Source organism: Artibeus jamaicensis, unplaced genomic scaffold (genome assembly GCF_021234435.1).
Source record: "Artibeus jamaicensis isolate MK-2021 breed Jamaican fruit bat unplaced genomic scaffold, CSHL_Jam_final contig_426, whole genome shotgun sequence".
NCBI lineage: Eukaryota > Metazoa > Chordata > Mammalia > Chiroptera > Phyllostomidae > Artibeus > Artibeus jamaicensis.
In genome coordinates this window covers 3,865,306-3,884,278 of record NW_026521826.1, presented here as the reverse complement: position 1 = coordinate 3,884,278, position 18,973 = coordinate 3,865,306, and the positions used below count along the sequence as shown (strand labels likewise).

Here is an 18,973-nt window from a genome sequence, read left to right as displayed (position 1 = left end):
TGGATCCTTCATACATGTACAGCCACTCTGGAAGATAATTTGGCAGTTCGTCCCATGTTAAACAGTTACTATATGACCTAACAATTCCACTCCTAAAGAAATGAAAGTTATGTCCACATAAACCTACAAGTATGTTCACAACAACATTCATGATGGCCAAAAAGTACAAACAACCCAAATTTCTATCAACTGGGAACTGAATAAATGAATTGGTATTATTCTTACAATGGAATATTATTTACAGATAATAACTTGGAAAACACTATTCTAAGTAAAAGAAGCTATTCACAGAAAACCACATATTATGTGATTCCATATGTATGAAATGTCCAGAGTAGGCAAATCTATAGAGACAAAAGGTAAAAAGTCGCTGCCTGGGGCTGTAGGGATGGTAGAGGGATAGGAATGAGAAATTATGGTTACCAGGTTTCTTTCTGAGTGATGAAATGTTTTTAAAAGTAGAGTGTAATGCTTACACACTCAGAATATACTAAAAATGGAACACTAAATTACATGGTTCAATTGAGTGAATTACATAATACATGAATTATACCAATAAAGCTATTAACAAAAAACTCATAACTGAGACCCACTCCAGACCAAATAAATCACAATTCCTGATGGTGAGATATTTGTAGTTTTTAAAAGCTCCCATATAATTTTATGTACTGCCAGCCAACAATGAGAAGAACCTGCTATAGCTGGGCTGTGAAGGGAAACACAATTCCAATTTAAATAATTTAGGTAGCTGTCAGTTTGATGTGTTAAATCTTGGTCCTTCTACGTGAAGGAGAAATGCTTCAAATATGAATTTAATGAAGAATAACATTTGGCAAGAAACGAAAGACTGAAAGAGATGGAAAACTGAGTACATGTATCCCCCAACCCCCATTGAGGATGAGCTCCAATGACCTTACCTATTAAGCTCATGAACCATGGAAGTATCTCTGTGGCCCCTCATCACCATCTGCTGTTCTTTAAGCTGTTTAGCTACCTGTCAAAAGAAAAACAACTTTTAAAATCAGACTCCAACGTCTCACTGTTAACTATCTTCCAGGTTCTGTGTGAAGTGCTCTCCACACACGACTGGGGCACAATAACCCTCAAGTAGGCACTGTCACATCATTCCTATTACTCCACAACCATGTTACCCATTCATTAAACCAGGGTTTCTGTCCTTTTTTTAACTGTAACACCTCCCTCCCTCAAGAAAAATTAATACTAAGGAGTAAGATTCTGTCAGGTAAGGCTGAGCTCTGGAGGGTCACAAACCATTATAAAATCTGTAAATGTTTCACCTACCAGGAACCAATTTTTAACCCCTTTGGGATGACATTACCTCATTAAGAATGTATGAATTAAAGTTTAAATTACAAAAGCAATGAATAGTATTAACTACCATTTTGTCACCTAAAATTTATAAATTATTTTTATTTTGAAATGAACCAAATACTTACATCTTTGGCTGAGGAACCAGACACCTCTATCCACGTCTTAGAGAAGAATGCACATGACCCCAGCATGAAGATGACATAAACAACCACATGGACGGGATCCTCAAATATGGCACCCATGGACTCAGGAGGAGAAAGAAAATAACAAAGGCCTCCCACTGGATAAGAGCGAGCAGGTCCTCCCCCACTGACATCCTACAGAGCAAGGACAAAAAGAACAAATGATCAACTCAATTTGTCAACTAAACATTTTTACAACGTTTCAAACTCCTTGAAAATTATGACAATCTTTTTTAAATTCAAAGCACCTACAGCTAATGGCTGTATATAATTTAAGGATTTGCTTTGTATCTAATATCTTCACTCCTTCAAAATTATATAGTGAGCAACTCTTTAAAGATGTGGATATATAATTAACAGAAGAGCAATTTTTTAAAAATTATATCTGTAAGAACCTTCCTTTCCTGAAAACAGAAACATTACATTTATAGTCTATCTCTGATTACATTTAGAATCTGAAATTTTCTGAACTACGTAAGTATGCTACATGTTAAGACCCTTACACGTTTCTTTCATTTCAAAGTATTAAGAATGCAAATGAAACAGTGACAGAAGTCTAACAACTCACTGCATAAACTTTATCTTGTCTGTATACAATAAGTCTTTTAATAAATATATAGAATGGGATTTTTACCTACACAAATATTTTAAGAATTTTTATAGTAACAGAAATGGCAATAGCATGTGTTTGCTCATATTAAATACAAGTTTTGGGATACAGTGCATGGGAAATGGCTGCAATGATTAAAACAGCTAATTCCTGAATTTTTATTTTCCAAATGATTCTTTTACTTTGCTCCCAGGATTACTATTCCCAAATCAAAAGCACTGTTTATGACAGATTCAATTTTACAATAATTCTCTCATTTATAAAAATCTCAAGTCAAGGTCACAACACACTCCATACAACCACTCAATGCATTTATTACTTTGAAATTGTTATAGTAATAATTACTGCTGGACTATTAGCTCACACGGGGAGAGCCCCCCCCCCCAAAGGGGACAAAGCTTTTTTCACAGGTAATCCAATTTCTGTTAAATGAATGGAAAAGGAGTATTATAGATAAAGGGAATCCTATTTCCTCCAAATAACACTCAAGACCCACTGTCTTATCCTGTTTAAGTTTCTTTAAAAATTACCTTCAGTAAAAGCAGAAATGTGTCAGTCACTATTAACTTACATTGCAAAAGGTAGTATAGGTAAGATAAATACAGAGAATAAGCACCATATTTCAGTATGACTATAAAAATATTATTTAGTGGAATACAAAGTTTAGATGAAGGGAAAAGTACTCCTTAGGTGACAGAATTTAAACGAATAAAAATTCAATCCTACAAAATCTTACACTTCAACAGCAATGTGGCTGGACTGCTTTAGAAGAAGTGATGATAAAAAGGACCTGAAAAGGAAGTCAGAACTGACTATTTCTAGTTACTGATTAATTCTATGTCTAACAACTTGGTTCTCTCTTCAGTCTAGTAATTACATGCCTGTCTCCGGCCCATTGATCACAAACTAGTTTACTGCCATTCAGGCCATGAAAAAACCGGGAAACAGAAAAGGATCATTTCTGTATCCCACACATCATCAACAAATAGCTGCTTGGCCCTGGCCAGTGTGGCCCAGTTGGTTGGAGCATTGTCCTTTAGACCAAGGGTCATGGGTTCAATTCCCAATTAGGGCACAAGCCCAGGTTGCAGTTCAATTCCCAGTCAGGGAGTATATGAGATGGCAACAGGTCTACATCTCTCTCTCTCACAGTGTGTGTGTGTCCCTCCCACTCCCTCTTCCCCTCTCTCAAGAGTAATGAAAAAATGTCCTTGTGTGGGGATAAAAAAAATCTTTTAGAAGAGAGAAAACAAGCAGCTTTGTTTTAAAAACCATTATTCTAGAAAATAGTGCAAACATTATGAAACAGAGAATCATGAGAGATACTGTGATTTTAGCCTAAAGGTCACTCAGATGAGATGTGAAAATGCTTTCTAGGCAAGTGACTCTGAAAATAATACAGGAACCGCTTCAATTATGGCTCATCTCTTCTAGTTTATAAACATTAAATACAAGTTAGAATTTAAACAAAGAATAAATAACAAAATACTCACTGCCCACTGCCCTAGTATATTTACTAAAAAGTTGCCACTGAATCGAACAGACAGCATCTGGGAAATGACATAGAGGTTTGACACCAAGGCCGACTGAAGAATAATGGGGATGTTCGAGGTGTAGAAGAGCTTGATGGGGTAGCTGCTGTACTGTCCTCGATACCGGGCCGACTTGATGGGCAAGTCAACACGAAATCCCTAAAAAGTGAAAATTAAAAGAGGAACTGTACACATCACATACAGAATATACAGAGCCAAAACAGTAACAGTAGGGAGTATGTAAAGATAATGCTAATAAAACTTAACTCTTCTGCACAGAGACATACAGAAATCCCTTTTTATTTCATTCTGTTTTTTACTTTACACCTCAGAGTCTAAAGAATTATTTGCTTGACTAGATTCTGAAACACTGACTAATTAGATGCTAAACATTTCAAATAGCATCCTTCTCTTTAAGAGCAAAATAAAAATCCACATCTCACTTCAGGAAAGAGAGTATACCTACCTGGAAATATATAACAACAGCGAACACAAAAACGGTAGCAATGAGGTTCATGAGGTTGGGTAAGTTCTGACGGTAGAAAGCCTCCCTTAAAGCTCGGACTTTGTCGGTCCTGGTGGCCAGTAAATGAAAGAGAGCTATGACTGCACCCTCGAACTCAGTACCTGATAAATCAAGAGAGAAATGAACTGTAGACACATCATTTAAATTTGTCCCAAGGGTCAAAACAACCTTGAAACTTCAGCACACAGCAGAAAATACTAATCAAAATAATTCATGTGTTTATGATATAGCCCTATGTGGAGCTTCTAAAAATATTTAGATCATTACGGCAAAATGTATGTTTTTTAGTATAAATCTGAAGTTTTCTCAAGAGACTATTCTTGATGAAAACAGCCAAAGTAAAACCAAAATACTTAGTTCATAATGCTTTGCTTCTCCTTTACTTTCAGGAAAGGAAGAGAGTACTGGGCAGGGTGAGAGGGGAGGAAGGGCAGCAGCAGCAAAGCAGAGTAAAGAGGTCAGAATCAAAAGATATATGTTACGCTATCAAACTTGCTTGTAAGTTTATTTTATCAGGAACATTAATAAACCATTGTTGCTATTTTCCTAACGCTGGAATCAGTTTACATGTTAACCATTACAAATCTAGGATGGCATCTGAGAGAAGTTGATAGGAGTAATGGGAAATCAGAATATTTTTCCAAATTTAGATGCTTTTACCAAGCCAAATGGAATAGCAGCAAAAGTATTAGTGCTTCCTGATGATACAAAGAAGATCGGTTTTTTCATCTGAAAAATCTGAATCTACTACCTTTTAATCCCCCCAGCAATGCTGAAATCAGTCAAATTTGATGAGTTCTGCAATGGCTTTAGGCAAGTAAAAATTTTGAAATGTTTGCAACCACTGAAATGAGCAGAGGCTGAAATTTAGATATTCTTTTTGAAGTAATATTTCACACCCACAAACCTATGCTTATTAACTTCTGAATGATAAGCATCAATTGTCCTCCAGAACAGCAAGCCCAGATGTCTGTCTACAAGCTTGCACTGCTGTTACGAGTTACTTTCCAGCACCCATCCAGCAACACTCGTGCAGCCACAGTCACTGTGCGATGTACCTCTGCCAGTGTTAATAGTAGTAGGGCTAAAGGCCTTCCAGACAATGGTTTCACAGATGTTGGTGGCAATAAAGAGGGATATACCAGACCCCAGGCCGTAACCTTTCTGTAGCAGCTCATCTAACAGCAGCACAATCAAACCAGCAACAAACAACTGTGGGGAAAGAAATGCAAGTAAGCGGAAGCAAGAAGAAACTCAAGAAAGGGGAAGACAAGCACCAATGACTACTTTCAAAGTGTGAGCTTGTCTAACATTCAAACCTAACAGTCGCAATATTATTATTTTATGACTCTGCATTTTTTAACCCACTTTAGTCAGAAGCTAATTCTGAAAATCAGAGGATTGGAGATATTGTTATAATATATAGCACATTTCAACTTTTAAAATAGACATTACCATCTGAACAATTTCCTTTACAATAAGGGTAATAAAGCTTATTCCCTTAAATAAGGCTTATTGGAAAGACCACTATAAAACAAAAATGTTTACAGCTGTAGAATTTAAGGCAGCAAGAAACTGAACATATCCCAAATATCTCCAAGTAAGTGAAAGGCCAAAAGAATTATAGTATAACAAGATGCAACTGCATACAGCCATGAAAGGAAACATCCATGAACTATGTTGATATATATTTGAAATATTATATATAATGTTGTATATACTATAGACGTACATATCTACAGAATAAGTCATAAAGTAGAACACAAATTAACATGTATACAGATTACAATACAAAATGCAGTCTATACATATAGTGACAAAGACAACATAAATTTATACATAGTTAACAGTTCACTAGGTTCTTAACCTCATATCTTTTTAAAAAATGAAAGTATACTAACTCTGATTTACATGAAACTGAAAATTCTTAATTTTCCTTTTGGAGAAGACATTTCTATAAAAGCATGTACCAATTAAAAATAAGCCCAAGCCTTGAAAGTGACATGGTCATATGACTACTTGCCCACATGTCAATAACCTAATCAAACAAGGAAGAAAATACGCTTCTACACCCCCAATCTCACCCTGTCGCCACTATAGAGACACCCCTACAGAAGTGAGGAAGTGCTACTTCCATTCCTCCCAGTTCTGAAGCATCCCCCTCCTTACTCAGTTTCCCTGATATAACCTTGCTAGAATAGAGAACAAAGTACAGTACACCATATTAAACATGCTTAACTTACACAGGGTTTTCTTTTCCCCTGTTTGACTGCCATTTCATTCAGTGGTTATACAAAGCCTAACTTGTCTACTGACAGCCTTTTAGTTTAACTCTGAATGGACTGGAAAAACAGTATCATTCTCAAAACTTCTAAGTGAGCTGATAAATCCTTTACTGTTTGAAAATCAAGTTTAACATTCTGACAAAAAAAGAACTTAGGACTTATTACTGAGATTTTATTTTGACCACAATTATGTAACGGATAAATACTCCCAATCATACAGAAACCCAAGCCTACACAGGGAATAACAGCTGTATTATTATAACTCCACAATACTACCAGGCAACCAAAAAGTATGACTATGACCTTCTGACTAATTGACTAAGTTACTTGTCCAGAATCATATGGGCAGCTCTTGATCAACTTAATTCTCCAAACCACCTTTTCAGACCAGTGTCCATCAGATGATAAGAGTATCTGTGTATATTCCATGAAAATCAAACTTATTTTTCTAACTGAAGAAAGGAATTATGGAGAAACCTAAATAGGAAATGGTTCCTATAATTAAAGAAATAAAATAAAAGATGGTAAAACACATACACATCTATAAGAAGATTTAGACATCAGGAAGCTGCAGCACCTCATTGACTAGAATGGTAATAAGAACTGAATACTAACTGCATGCTCTTGTAGAATGTACACTCCATATGAATCTCTAAGGCAGGTAAAAAACAACACTGCACATTTCAACCCTACAGAGGCATGCGCACACAACTTAGTTTGACAGAACAATACTTACCTTTACAATGTGCCATGCATACTGACAGTTTCAATTTTTTTATTTTAATTAAGACCCACTACTTAGATTTCAAAACTCATTAGTTGAAAGACACTGACCATGTGAATGAAAAGAATAATTAAGGTGAGAAATACCTTAAATAACAACTTGGGAAAAGTTTTTACAACCTATGCTTATAGGTAACAACACACTGATCTGATCATATCTCTTCAGTGTACCCACACAGTTTCATTATTAACAATGTGTTAAAAAGATGCAAATGACTGACTGAGCACAGGCAGCGAACCAACGGGTCGCTGGTTCGATTCCTAGTCAGGGTACATGCCTGGGTTGCAGGCCAGGTCCCCAGTTGGGAATGCGTGAGAGGCAACCACACATTGATACTTCTCTCTCTTTCTCCTTCCCTTCCCCTCTCTCTAAAAATAAATAAATACAGTCTTAAAAAAAAGATGCAAATGGGTCACTACCCACCCATGATTAAATATATTTACCCATACATTAACATCAGAAGAATTTACCATAACGGAGGTATCTGTACACCAGAATTTATGTAAACAAATTAATATATATTCATTTTACTTGTTTCATTCCTGATATAACTATTCTTGGATTTTTAATAGTGAATAAAAAATTTAAATGGCTTAATTCCATTTTATATCTATTTAAATTTATAATTGACTCATAAAGATGTCAATACTTTATCTAACCCAGAACTGCTCAGCTGAGGTTCCGTGAAAGTCTAAATCTAGCCTTAGTAAAATACTTGAAAAATTTTACTGATGTATAATGTTAAGAACTAGATGCCAATTCTTAGTATCTTAATTTTTTTTAAAGATTTTATTTACTTATCTAGGGAGAGGGGAAGGGAGCTAGAAAGACAGGGAAAGAAACATTGATTTGCTGCCTCTTGCACACACCCCAACCAGCGACCAGGCCCCCAGCCAAGGCATGTGCTCTGACCAGGGACTTCTCACTTTGCAGTACAACACCCAACCAACCAGCTGAGCCATGCCAGCCCGGGCAATTCTGAGTACCTTTTAAAAATCACGGTTTTTCTAAACTATGGGTTGCATAATGCACATGCTAGTAAAACATAAGGCTACAATAGGCTTATCGGTATCCTCAACAGTGCCAAAAGCAGATGAAGAAAATTTAAGCACTCAAAGGTATTAAATTCAGTTTTCAGACAATCTTCTCTTCCATCCATTCCAACTTTTCTTTCTCTAATTCCCAAGGCTGTAAGTTTGCCTATAAAGTGTTTTTTTAAGTGGAGAAATAATGACAATGTTATTCCTTAAAGAAATTTACTTTATACCAAATGGGAACAAACAGGGGCTCAAGAAACTGCCCCAAAACTGATTATTCATTAAAAATTCCTCCCCTGTCAAAAGACAAAATACTTCTATCTCATTGGAAAAGACATCCCTATTGTTAATGATACCAATAAATACTCAAACAATCTAACTCTGCTTGTTCTAAATCACATTCACTAAATGATCTTATTATGATCTACTTCCTAAATAAGGTTTCTTATTAAAAAAAAAAAAAAAGATGGTTAACTATGCCAGCGTGAGATGGTCACTTTTTTTTCCTTTTTCTTTTTAGAGAGAGAGAGAGAAGGAAACAATGACTTGTTCCACTTATTTATGCATTCACTGGTTGCTTCTTGTATGTACCCTAATCAGGAATTGAATCTGCCACCTTCGAATACTAGGAGAATGCTCCAACCAACTGAGCTACCTGGCCAGGGTCCATATTTCTTAATACATATATTAATAAACTAGTATTTTGATTTTATTTACAAATATCTTTTTGACCTGGAGTCTTCTGCCCATTAGAAAAAAAATTTCCAGAATTAATCCTAATTTTATGGAGTGAGCAAGAGGCATTCTGAGATAAGCAGGACTCCAGATACCTGCCCAGTGTTTAAACTATCAAAAAATTTTTTTATTTATTCTGATTAATTTTTAATTTATTTTTAGAAAGAGGGGAAGAGAGGGAGAAAGAGAGGGACAGAAATATCAATGTGTGGTTGCCTCCCATTCGTTTCTGACCAGGGCCCTGGCCCGCAACCCAGGCATGTGCCCCGACTGGGAATCAAGCCAGCAACTCTCTGCCATGCAGTCCAGTGCCCAGTCCACTGAGCCACACCAGCCATGGCTAAACTATTTTTTTAATCCAATAAATAACTATATAATTAAAGTACAATCCATTCTTGGGCAACTTCTCTAAATGATTTTAAAAGATTGTACATTACAGAAATATCTACCAAACTTTACGATACTTAGTAGAGGCATAATAATGTTGGTCTTCAAATATTCCGTTCCAAAGCATCTATTTTAGAAATCCATACAATACATGCATAGGTGTTTATATAGTATTTCACTGCCTCAAATACTGTACATTATTTCTAATGCCATTATTTTGTGTGCCACTAAGAAAAATAAAACTGCCAATTAAACTATGACACAACTTATTACAAAGAAATTTTATTTTCTACCTACAAAAAAAGCTATTTTTATATGCAATCTAGCTGACTCTTTCTGTGTCTTTGTGTATATACAATAACTTTATTTCAAAAACAAATCACAGAAGAGTTTTGGAAGACATTCTAAAAGTTAATTAAAGTCAAATATATGTTATATCAACAACTGGTGTGATAATATGAATAGCTATAGTCAAGCTGATACACATGCAGGAGAAAACAACTATCATGACTGCCACCTACCTGGCTGACAACAATTATAAAACACTATCCACTATAGGAAAATACTCTGGGCGGTAGCAGGAAGCTCAGCTGCTTAGTGTTGTCCCAATACACCAAGGCTGCAAGGTTTGATCTCTGGTCAGCACACACACGAATCAATCAATAAGTGCATAAATAGATGGAACAATAAATAGATCTGTGTCTCTCTTTCTCTAAAATCAATAAAAATATTTTTAAAAAACACATCCTGATCAGACATCAAAATGTGAAAAATGTCCATCTTAAAACTGATGAAATGCAGCTGATCCATAATTCATTATGTCACACAGTTTTGAGGCAATCAGAATAAATTTTAAATTTTCACATCAACATAACTGATACACATCACTTCAATAATCAAAATATTAAAATTAAATCATTCAAAAGTAAGAAAATGAACATATCAATCATCTAAAGAACTGTTAGGAAAAGGGGATCAAACTACTTTGTCATCTGCATATAAAAATAGGCTTTCCTACCTGAATGATGATAAGGAGGCAGATCCCAGCCCCCATCTCTGCAGGGTCCCCGTACATGCCCGTCATGACGTACACAATGGCTTGGCCGATGGTGATGATCATACCAAACACTGACAAAAATTGAGGGCGAGGTAGTACATGTTACAGCACAGACATAAAAAGACTAGAAAACATCTTTACCACAAAATCCCTAAATTGAAAAGGCTCTTTAATTGTATTAATGCTCACATTTCTGGGCTCCATTGAATAAAGCTCTATCTTTGGGTGTATCTCCAACTTCAATGATTTTGGCTCCAGCTAACAACTGCATAATCAAACCAGATGTTACAATTGGGGAGATCCCCAATTCCATTAAAGTGCCTATAAAGAAACGGGAAAGGTAGAAAATCTTTACTCTACACAATACAGATTACCTTGTAAGTGTCCCAGTCCTTAATTACATCTACAGAAATACTCAAATGTTAAAAAGCAAATTTTCATTCCTTAAACATTAAATTACTCAAAAACTCTAACACAACCTTGCAACAATGCATTAAATAAACATTACTATAAAACTATATAGGATGTAAGTTTCTGTAAATTCTGAAGTTAAAATGTTAAAGAAATCTGTTGGAAAAAATCTTCCAAGATTTCTTCCATTATTTTTAAAATTTACACTAAACATTTTAACACAAAATTAAAAATTATATGCCATTCCCAAAAATCACATAAAAATTACATTTAAAAAGATCTGTCCCTCTTGTAATGCAGTATCTAAAATTACACAGAAAGTCCACTAAAACAATGTAGAATAGTTTGTGGCATGAAAATGTTCTTGACACAGTGTGTAGCAAAACAAAAATAGAAAACAAATAGAAAAAATGAGGGGAAAAAAAGAAAATCTATAAAAAGGTTAAGAACCAAAGCTGCAGACAGTGATTATCATTCCATTTTCTGTATACATCTATATTCTGTACATATTTCTATAATTAGAATAAACATATGGTTCTATAATTATTTACATATTTATCTCTTCTCCCAGGCAATGAGTTTCTTTTATCAAATCCACCCACTTCTTGTGGACTCTAAAAATAGTTTCTACATTTTCAGATCTATTTGATGTCAGCATTAGTACAGGGGCAAAAAAAAACAAGTACACACCTCTGTTGGATGCAAGAATAACTCTCATCCAGTAGAAAGGATCTGCAGAATCTGATGACATGATTCCAAATAGTGGTATCTATAATATAACAAAAACCATTTTACAAAAATATATTGTCTAAATTAAGTTTGAACTTATTTTGTAATGCATTCACACGTTTGCAATCCTTAAAAAACAACAACCCATAACCTCTCGTATTCTTTAACAAAACAAGTATTCCTTAAAGTTTTTTAATGAGAACAAAACAATAGAAATCATTACTTACAGCATTTCAGTAGTAAATACTCCTACCAGTAGAAGCTTTCTTGCACACCAATGTGAATATACTTAACAGTATTAAACTGTACACTTAAAAGTGGTTAAGATGGTAAATTTTGTATTTACCACAATTAAAAAAATACTATTAGTAAACTACAGAATATACTTACCTCGTCAGAGAATAATTGTGCAAAGCTATGGGTACTAATGACAGCCAAGGTCACACTCCAAATTAAGACTAAAGATGATATACATAGTAGAAAAATTATGCAGTCACTAAAGATTGTAGTTATGAAGCTTATTAGAGAATGAGGAAATGTTTATGTTATAATATTAAGTATAAAACAGTGGTTGTAACCTGAGGCAACTTTGCTCCCAGCCCCCATCCCCAAGGGACATCTGGAAATATCTGAGGATATTTTTGGTTATCACAACTCAAGGGAAGATGCTACTGGCATCTAGCGGGTAGAGGTCAGGGGTGCTGCCAAACATCCTACAACACACAGGACAGCCCTCTACAACGAATACTCACCTGGCCAAAAATTTACTGTCGCTGCTAAGAAGCCCCAGTATATAAAGGAAAGGCAAAAATTTTGTACATTTAAAGCAGAAGTTTGAGGGAAGTAAGGTATAGGGAACTAAATGGTAACATAAAAAATACAACAAATAAAAAAATGTAAACTAAAAATAAAAGTTCAACACTAAAAATATGTATAGAAGGTAACAAGGTATAAATATTTTTTATACCCTAAACAATGATTATCTTTAGGTGGTGAGATCATGATTGACTTTCCCATCTTTATTCTTTTCTGTATTTATCAAAACATTTCTAAAATAAGCATATGATGTTTCCTATTATATGACCCATGTTTAGGACACAGTACTGGGCCAAACCCCTGTCCCACCATGTGGGAATCAGATACACAAAAACTATATATACATCCAGTTTTCAAAAACCTTCTCTATATTAAGCAGATTTTTTTTAATTGTAAAAGATGCTGCCAGCAATTTTAAACATCCCATCTGGTCAACCTAAACCTCTCTGAATATCTGAATTTATTAGCTGGAGTGCAAAGATAATTAAAACAAAAAGCTTAAATGTCTGAATTATTAGCTGGAAGCAAAACTGATAAAGAAATAAACATAGATCTACACACACTCTTCAACTAATATGAGAGACAGAGAGGAAGGAAGTTACATAAAAACCAAGTAACGCTACGAGATAGGCCACATCAAAATATTCCGTAAGTGGGAAGTAGTCAAATTACTTTCCTTCAGTACATATGGTTGAAAGAGGGTCTGCGCCTCCATGGTTAGACTCTATGTGGGATACTGAAGACGTCAGCCAATCTCCTCTAAGAAATGGCGGTCCCTCCTCCTTTCCTGTAGTCAACATGATTATTAAACTCAGTAATTGTTCATGAACTCAGGGTTGTACATGTGCAAAGTCACGTATACTACTCAGTACTATATATACATGTACAGAGTCACGTACAATACAGTTGGATGACATCAGGAGCTATCTCCTGTGACTCTGTCACAGATGCAGAGTTCCAGACTTTGCACTATATTATAGCTAATAATTGGTTTCAATCGGACAAAATATAGTATAGTACTTCGGAGAAACAAGAATTTCATGATTTAATGGAAACCCTGAACCAACCAGATGGACAAATAGAAAGTTACCACTAGGAATTTCCAAAGACAGTGGGAAGTGAAAACCAAGAAAGATATTTCTGGATTAAGATGGCAAGTTGCAATTAAATTAAAGAATTTCCCTCCCTGACACAAGAAAACACATTATTTAACAACATGTAAAAGAGTAAAAGCTAACAAGAATTTGAAAAGCTAAGGAAAACAAAAATAAAATCCGTAAGGCAACAAACAAGGGATGATAAACACGAGCACTGGTGGTCATGGGGGAGGAAAAGAACAGACAATGGAGGAGCAGAGGCACTCGGCACAAAGCTGCTCCAACTGTCACAAAGGGGAGTCAAGAGAACCCTCAGAATTCCCACTGCATTTCAAATCCATCCTAGACCAGAGCAGGCTGCACAGCTCCCTCTTCTACCCCTTGCACTAGGAGAGGAGTAAAAAGAGCAGCTGAGAAGAAATGATGAGAGGCGGCCAGCAGGCCCGCTCTCTGATGGGACGGATGATGACAGGCCTACACTGGACTGGGAGCTGGGCGACACTCTGAAGCTGGGAACCAAACAGAGGCCTGCTCAGTCAGGTGGGGATCTTCACAAGACCCTGAACAAAAATTTAAGAATAGAGGGCTGAGCCAGGCAGCATTTATTGCACCTACCTCGGCTTATCTCACCTTCCACCATTCCCTAGAGTAAAGAGAATGAGGTAGAAGACTCCAAGCCCTTAAATTGTGGCTGGAAAGGGGAAATAAAAGCTGTTTCAGGTTCAAGGGGAAAGAGAATCAAGAAATCACCCACGCTGAGCAGAGAACTAAGCAGGAGAAAGTAAAAAAGACACAACTTGGCAACTATGTAAATATACTATGGAAAGAAAAATAAAGTAGCATAAAATGCACAAATTTACTACATGAAACAGTCATAAGAAATGTTATATTTAAAACAATGACCATCTAGCATTTTACAGAAAAACATTTGCTGATGCCTAGATTAGAAGATGGCAAATCTCTCAAAACTGATCTGCAAATTCAATGCAATACAAATCATAACCTTAGGAATCTTTCTATGAAAAGCGCTAAGTTGGTTCTAAAATTTTTATGGACATATAAAGAACCTAGGATTTTGAAACAGAACAACAAAGTTAGAGGACTAGTATGACCTAATTACAAGACTCAGTATAAAGCTGAAGTAAACAAAAAAGAGTGGTTTACCATTAGCACAAACACAGATCAATGGAACAGAACAGACAATACAGAAATAGATATCCGTGCAAGGTTAATTGTTCAGCAAAGATGACAAGGTAATTCACTGGAGAAAGGATATACCTTTTTGAACAACTGGCTATCTATACAGGAAAAAAATGAACCCCAACCTTACCTCATCCCATGCACAAAAAAAATTAAGTTGAAATAGATCAGAGACCAAAACATAAATGCTAAAACTGTATTTAAATACTTTATTTTATTATTTTTTAATTTATTTTATTTTATTATTTTATTTTATTTGGAGAGAGAGGAGAAAGAAGGGAGGAAAAGAGGAAGAGAAACATCAATGTGCAGGAGAAACATCAATAGGTTGCCTCTCACATGCCCCCCCTCAGCTGGGGACGTTGCCCACAACCAGGCACATGCCCTGACCAAGAACCAAACCTGGCAGTTTGCAGGATGGTACTCAATCCATTGAGCCACACTAGCCAGGGCTATTTATTTATTTATTTATTTTTTAGACAGAGGGGAAGAGAGGGAGACAAACATCAGCATAAGAGAAAAACATTGATTGGTTGCCTCTTGCACATACCCCAACTGGGGACCCAGCCCAAAACTCAGGCATCTACCCTGACAGGGAACCAAACCATTGATATTTCACTTTGCGAGACAAAGCCCTACCAACTGAGCCACACTGGTCAGGGCAAAACTATAAAACATTTAGAAGAATGTGGGAGGAAATTTTAATGACCTTAGAACAGGCAAAAATTCTTAGGCAGGAAACAAACCATGAGCCATCAAAGAATAAAATAACCTAAACTTTACAGAATTAAAAACTTCTGCTCTTTAAAAGATATTAAGAAAATTAAAAGGCAAGCCATGGTCTAGGAGAAAATATTCAAGCCCTGGTTGGTGTGGCTCAGTGGACTGGTAGCTGGCCTGCAAACCAAAAGGTCACTGCTTTGATTCACAGTCAGGGCACATGCCTGGGTTGTAGGCAGGGGTAGGGGTGGGGGGAAGGACGGGGAGTGAGAGATAACAGATCAGCATGTCTCTCCCTCTCGTTCTCCTTCCCTTCCCCTCTCCCTGAGAAATAAATAAATAAAATCTTTATAAGTTTTTTTTAATTAAACAAAGAAAATATTCACAGTATATATATCTGACAAAGGACTTGTTTGTATACAGAAAATATTAAAAATCCACATAATTCAATAGTGGGACAATAATCCAAGTTTTTCAGTTGGACAAGACATTCAAAAAACAAAAGATGAGTACCGAATAAGTACACAAGAAGTTTCCTCAGTATCATTTACCAAAGAAATGTAAGTTACAACTTCAATATCATCTATCTGAGTAATGCCAATTAAAACCACACCCACTGGAAGGGCTAATATTAAAATGCTCAACAATAGCAAAAGTAAACAAGAATGCAGAGCACCTGGAACTCATATACATGGCTAGTGAGAATATAAAATGGGGCAACCACTTGGGAAAGAGTGTGACAGTTCCTTACAAAGTTGAACATATACTTGTCATAATACAATCCTGTCATACAAATCTTCTAGGTATTCACCCAAGAGAAATGTAAGCAGGTACACAAAAAGTCTTGTTCATGAATATTTACAGAAACTTATTTGCAAAGGGCAAAATTTGGAAACAGCCCAAATGTCCAACGAGTGACTAGGTGAACAAATTGTTATATAGTATGCAGCAGAACACTTCTAAGAAATAAAAAGGGATAAATCACTGCTATACCAACAACATGAATGAATCTCAGAAAGCTGATGAAATTAGATACTAAGGAGTAATACTGGATACCATTTATATCAAACTCAAGAAAGGATGAATCACCCCTTACTGCATAACAGGCATGCCCAGAACAACAACAACAACAAAGGCCCAAATGAAAGAACAGATCAAAGCTCCAAAAATAGAACCAAGTGATGAAGAAAGAGCCAACCTATCAGATGCAGAGTTCAAAACACTGGTAATCAGGATGCTCACAGAAATGGTTGGGTATGGATGCAAAATGGAAGAAAAAGTGAAGGCTATGCAAAGTGAAATAAAAATGCTGTATACAGGGAACCAACAGTGAAGGAAAGGAAACCAGGACTCAAATCAAGTATGTGGACCAAAAGGAAGAAAGAAACATTCAACCAGAATAGAATGAAGAAAAAAGAATCCAAAAAAATGAGGAGAGGCTTAGGAACCTCCAGGACATCTTTAAACATTCCAACATCCGAATCATAGGGGTGCCAGAAGGAGAAGAGGAAGAACAAGAAATTGAAAACTTTGAACAAATAATAAAGGAGAACTTCCCCAATCTGGCAAAGGAAACAGACTTCTAGGAAGGCCAGGAAGCTCAGAGAGTCCCAAAGAAGTTGGACCCGAGGAAGCACACACCAAGGCACATCATAATTACATTACCCAAGATTAAAGATAAGCAGAGACTCTTAAAAGCAGCAAGAGAAAAGGAGACAGTTACTTGCAAAGGAGTGCCCATGAGACTGTCAGCTGATTTCTCAAAGAAACCTTATAGGCAAGAAGGGGCTGGAAGGAAGTATTCCAAGTCATGAAAATCAAGAACCTACACCCAAGATTGGTTTATTCGACAAAGCTATGATTTAGAATGGAAGGGCAGAGAAAGTGCTTCACAGATAAAGTCAAGGTAAAGGAGTTCATCAACATGAAGCCCTTATTATATGAAAGGTTAAAGGGGCATATCTAAGAAAAAGAAGATCGAGGCCCTGGCTGGCGTAGCTCAGTGGATTGAGCGTGGGCCTGCGAACCAGAGTATCGCGGTTTGATTCCCAGTCAGGGCACATGCCTGGATTGCAGGCCAGTTCCCAGCAGGGGACTCAAGAGAGGCAACCACACATTGATGTTTCTCTCCCACTCTTTCTCCTTCCCTTCCCCTCTCTCTAAAAATAAATAAATAAAATATTAAAAAAAAAAAGAAGATCAAACATATGAATAGTAAAATGACAACAAACTCACAACTATCAGCAACTGAACCTTAAAAATAAAAGATAAAACAAAAACAAACTAAGCAAACAGCTAGAACAGGAACAGAATCACAGAAATGAAGATCACATGGAGGATTATCAGTGGGGGAGTGGGTGGGGAGAGAGGGGGGAAATGTACAGAGAATAAGTAGCATAAATGGTAGGTAGAAGATAGACAGGGGGAGGTTAAGAACAGTATAAGAAATGTAGAAGCCAACGAACTTATATATATGACCCTTGGGCATGAACTAAAAGGGGGGGAATGCGGGTAGGAAGGAATGTGCAGGAGGAAGAAGAATAAAAGGGGGGAATGAGACAACTGTAATAGCATAATCAATACAACATTAAAAAAAGATGAATCAAAGACTCCTGCCAAGATGGAGGCATAGGTGGATATGCCGTGCCTTCTCACACAACCAAGTTTAGAGACAACTAAATATTAGCAACAGAAAACACAGCCAGAACACAGAAAATTGAACTTTTTGGAAGTCTGTTAACAACAAATTCTTCAGCCTGACCAGTAAGGGGCAAAACCAGCAGCTAGTGAACCGGGGTTGCACAGGAAAACTCGGTCAGATGGACTCAGGCGCGGAATCCAAGCGCAGGGTTGGACCTAGTGAGCAACCAAGTGAGCCACCGCGGGGAAACAGCAAGGGAGCAGGGCTGCGGGCTGACTGTGGTCGCGCATTCGTGTGCGGATAGACAAGCGAGGGAGTGGGCGATTGGACCGGGACCCAGCGGGTCCCCGCGGGGAGCAGCAGCAGAGGGCGCCGCCATTTCCCCCTCTCTGACCCAGCCTCCACATACAGCTTCACAACCCAGCGACCTGGGAGTCCAAGGCTCCACTCCTCATACTTAACGGGCGCAAAGAGACCAAAAATGGCTCAAGAAGATCTCAAAGCCCCAGAGCCTATAAATCTAAGTGATGAAGAAATAGCAAAACTCTCAGACGCACAGTTTAAAACACTGGTGATCAGGATCCTCACAGAACAGGTTGATTATAGCCACAAATTAGAGAAACATATGAAGGCGAAACTAATTGAAATGAATGGAATTGCACAGGAAACCAATAGCGATGAAAAGGAAACTGGGACTCAAATCAATGGAGTGGACCAGAAGAAAGCAAATAATGGCCAAACAGAAAAGAGTGAAGAAGCAAGAATTCAAAAAAATGAGGAGAGTCTTAGGAACCTCCAGGACATCTTTAAACGCTCCAACATGCGAATTATAGGGGTACCAGAAGGGGGAAAGGCACAGCCACCAGTGGAAAACTTATTTGAACAAATAATA

The 18,973-nt window shown here is 36.8% G+C and overlaps 1 protein-coding gene across 3 annotated transcripts in view; it reads right to left on the bottom strand.

Moving 5' to 3' along the window:
* Positions 1-18,973, bottom strand: part of SEC61A2 (SEC61 translocon subunit alpha 2) — a 46,356-nt gene that overhangs the window by 19,887 nt on the left and 7,496 nt on the right. For all 3 annotated transcript variants that reach the window (XM_053665797.1, XM_037155189.2, XM_037155188.2), the window contains exons 4-11: positions 11,569-11,647; positions 10,657-10,788; positions 10,429-10,538; positions 5,241-5,394; positions 4,123-4,283; positions 3,618-3,815; positions 1,458-1,649; positions 918-994 (exon numbers count right to left, since the gene is read on the bottom strand). In XM_053665797.1, the coding sequence (XP_053521772.1) occupies positions 918-994; positions 1,458-1,649; positions 3,618-3,815; positions 4,123-4,283; positions 5,241-5,394; positions 10,429-10,538; positions 10,657-10,788; positions 11,569-11,647 (1,103 nt within the window). The remainder of the gene's footprint in view (positions 1-917; positions 995-1,457; positions 1,650-3,617; positions 3,816-4,122; positions 4,284-5,240; positions 5,395-10,428; positions 10,539-10,656; positions 10,789-11,568; positions 11,648-18,973) is intronic.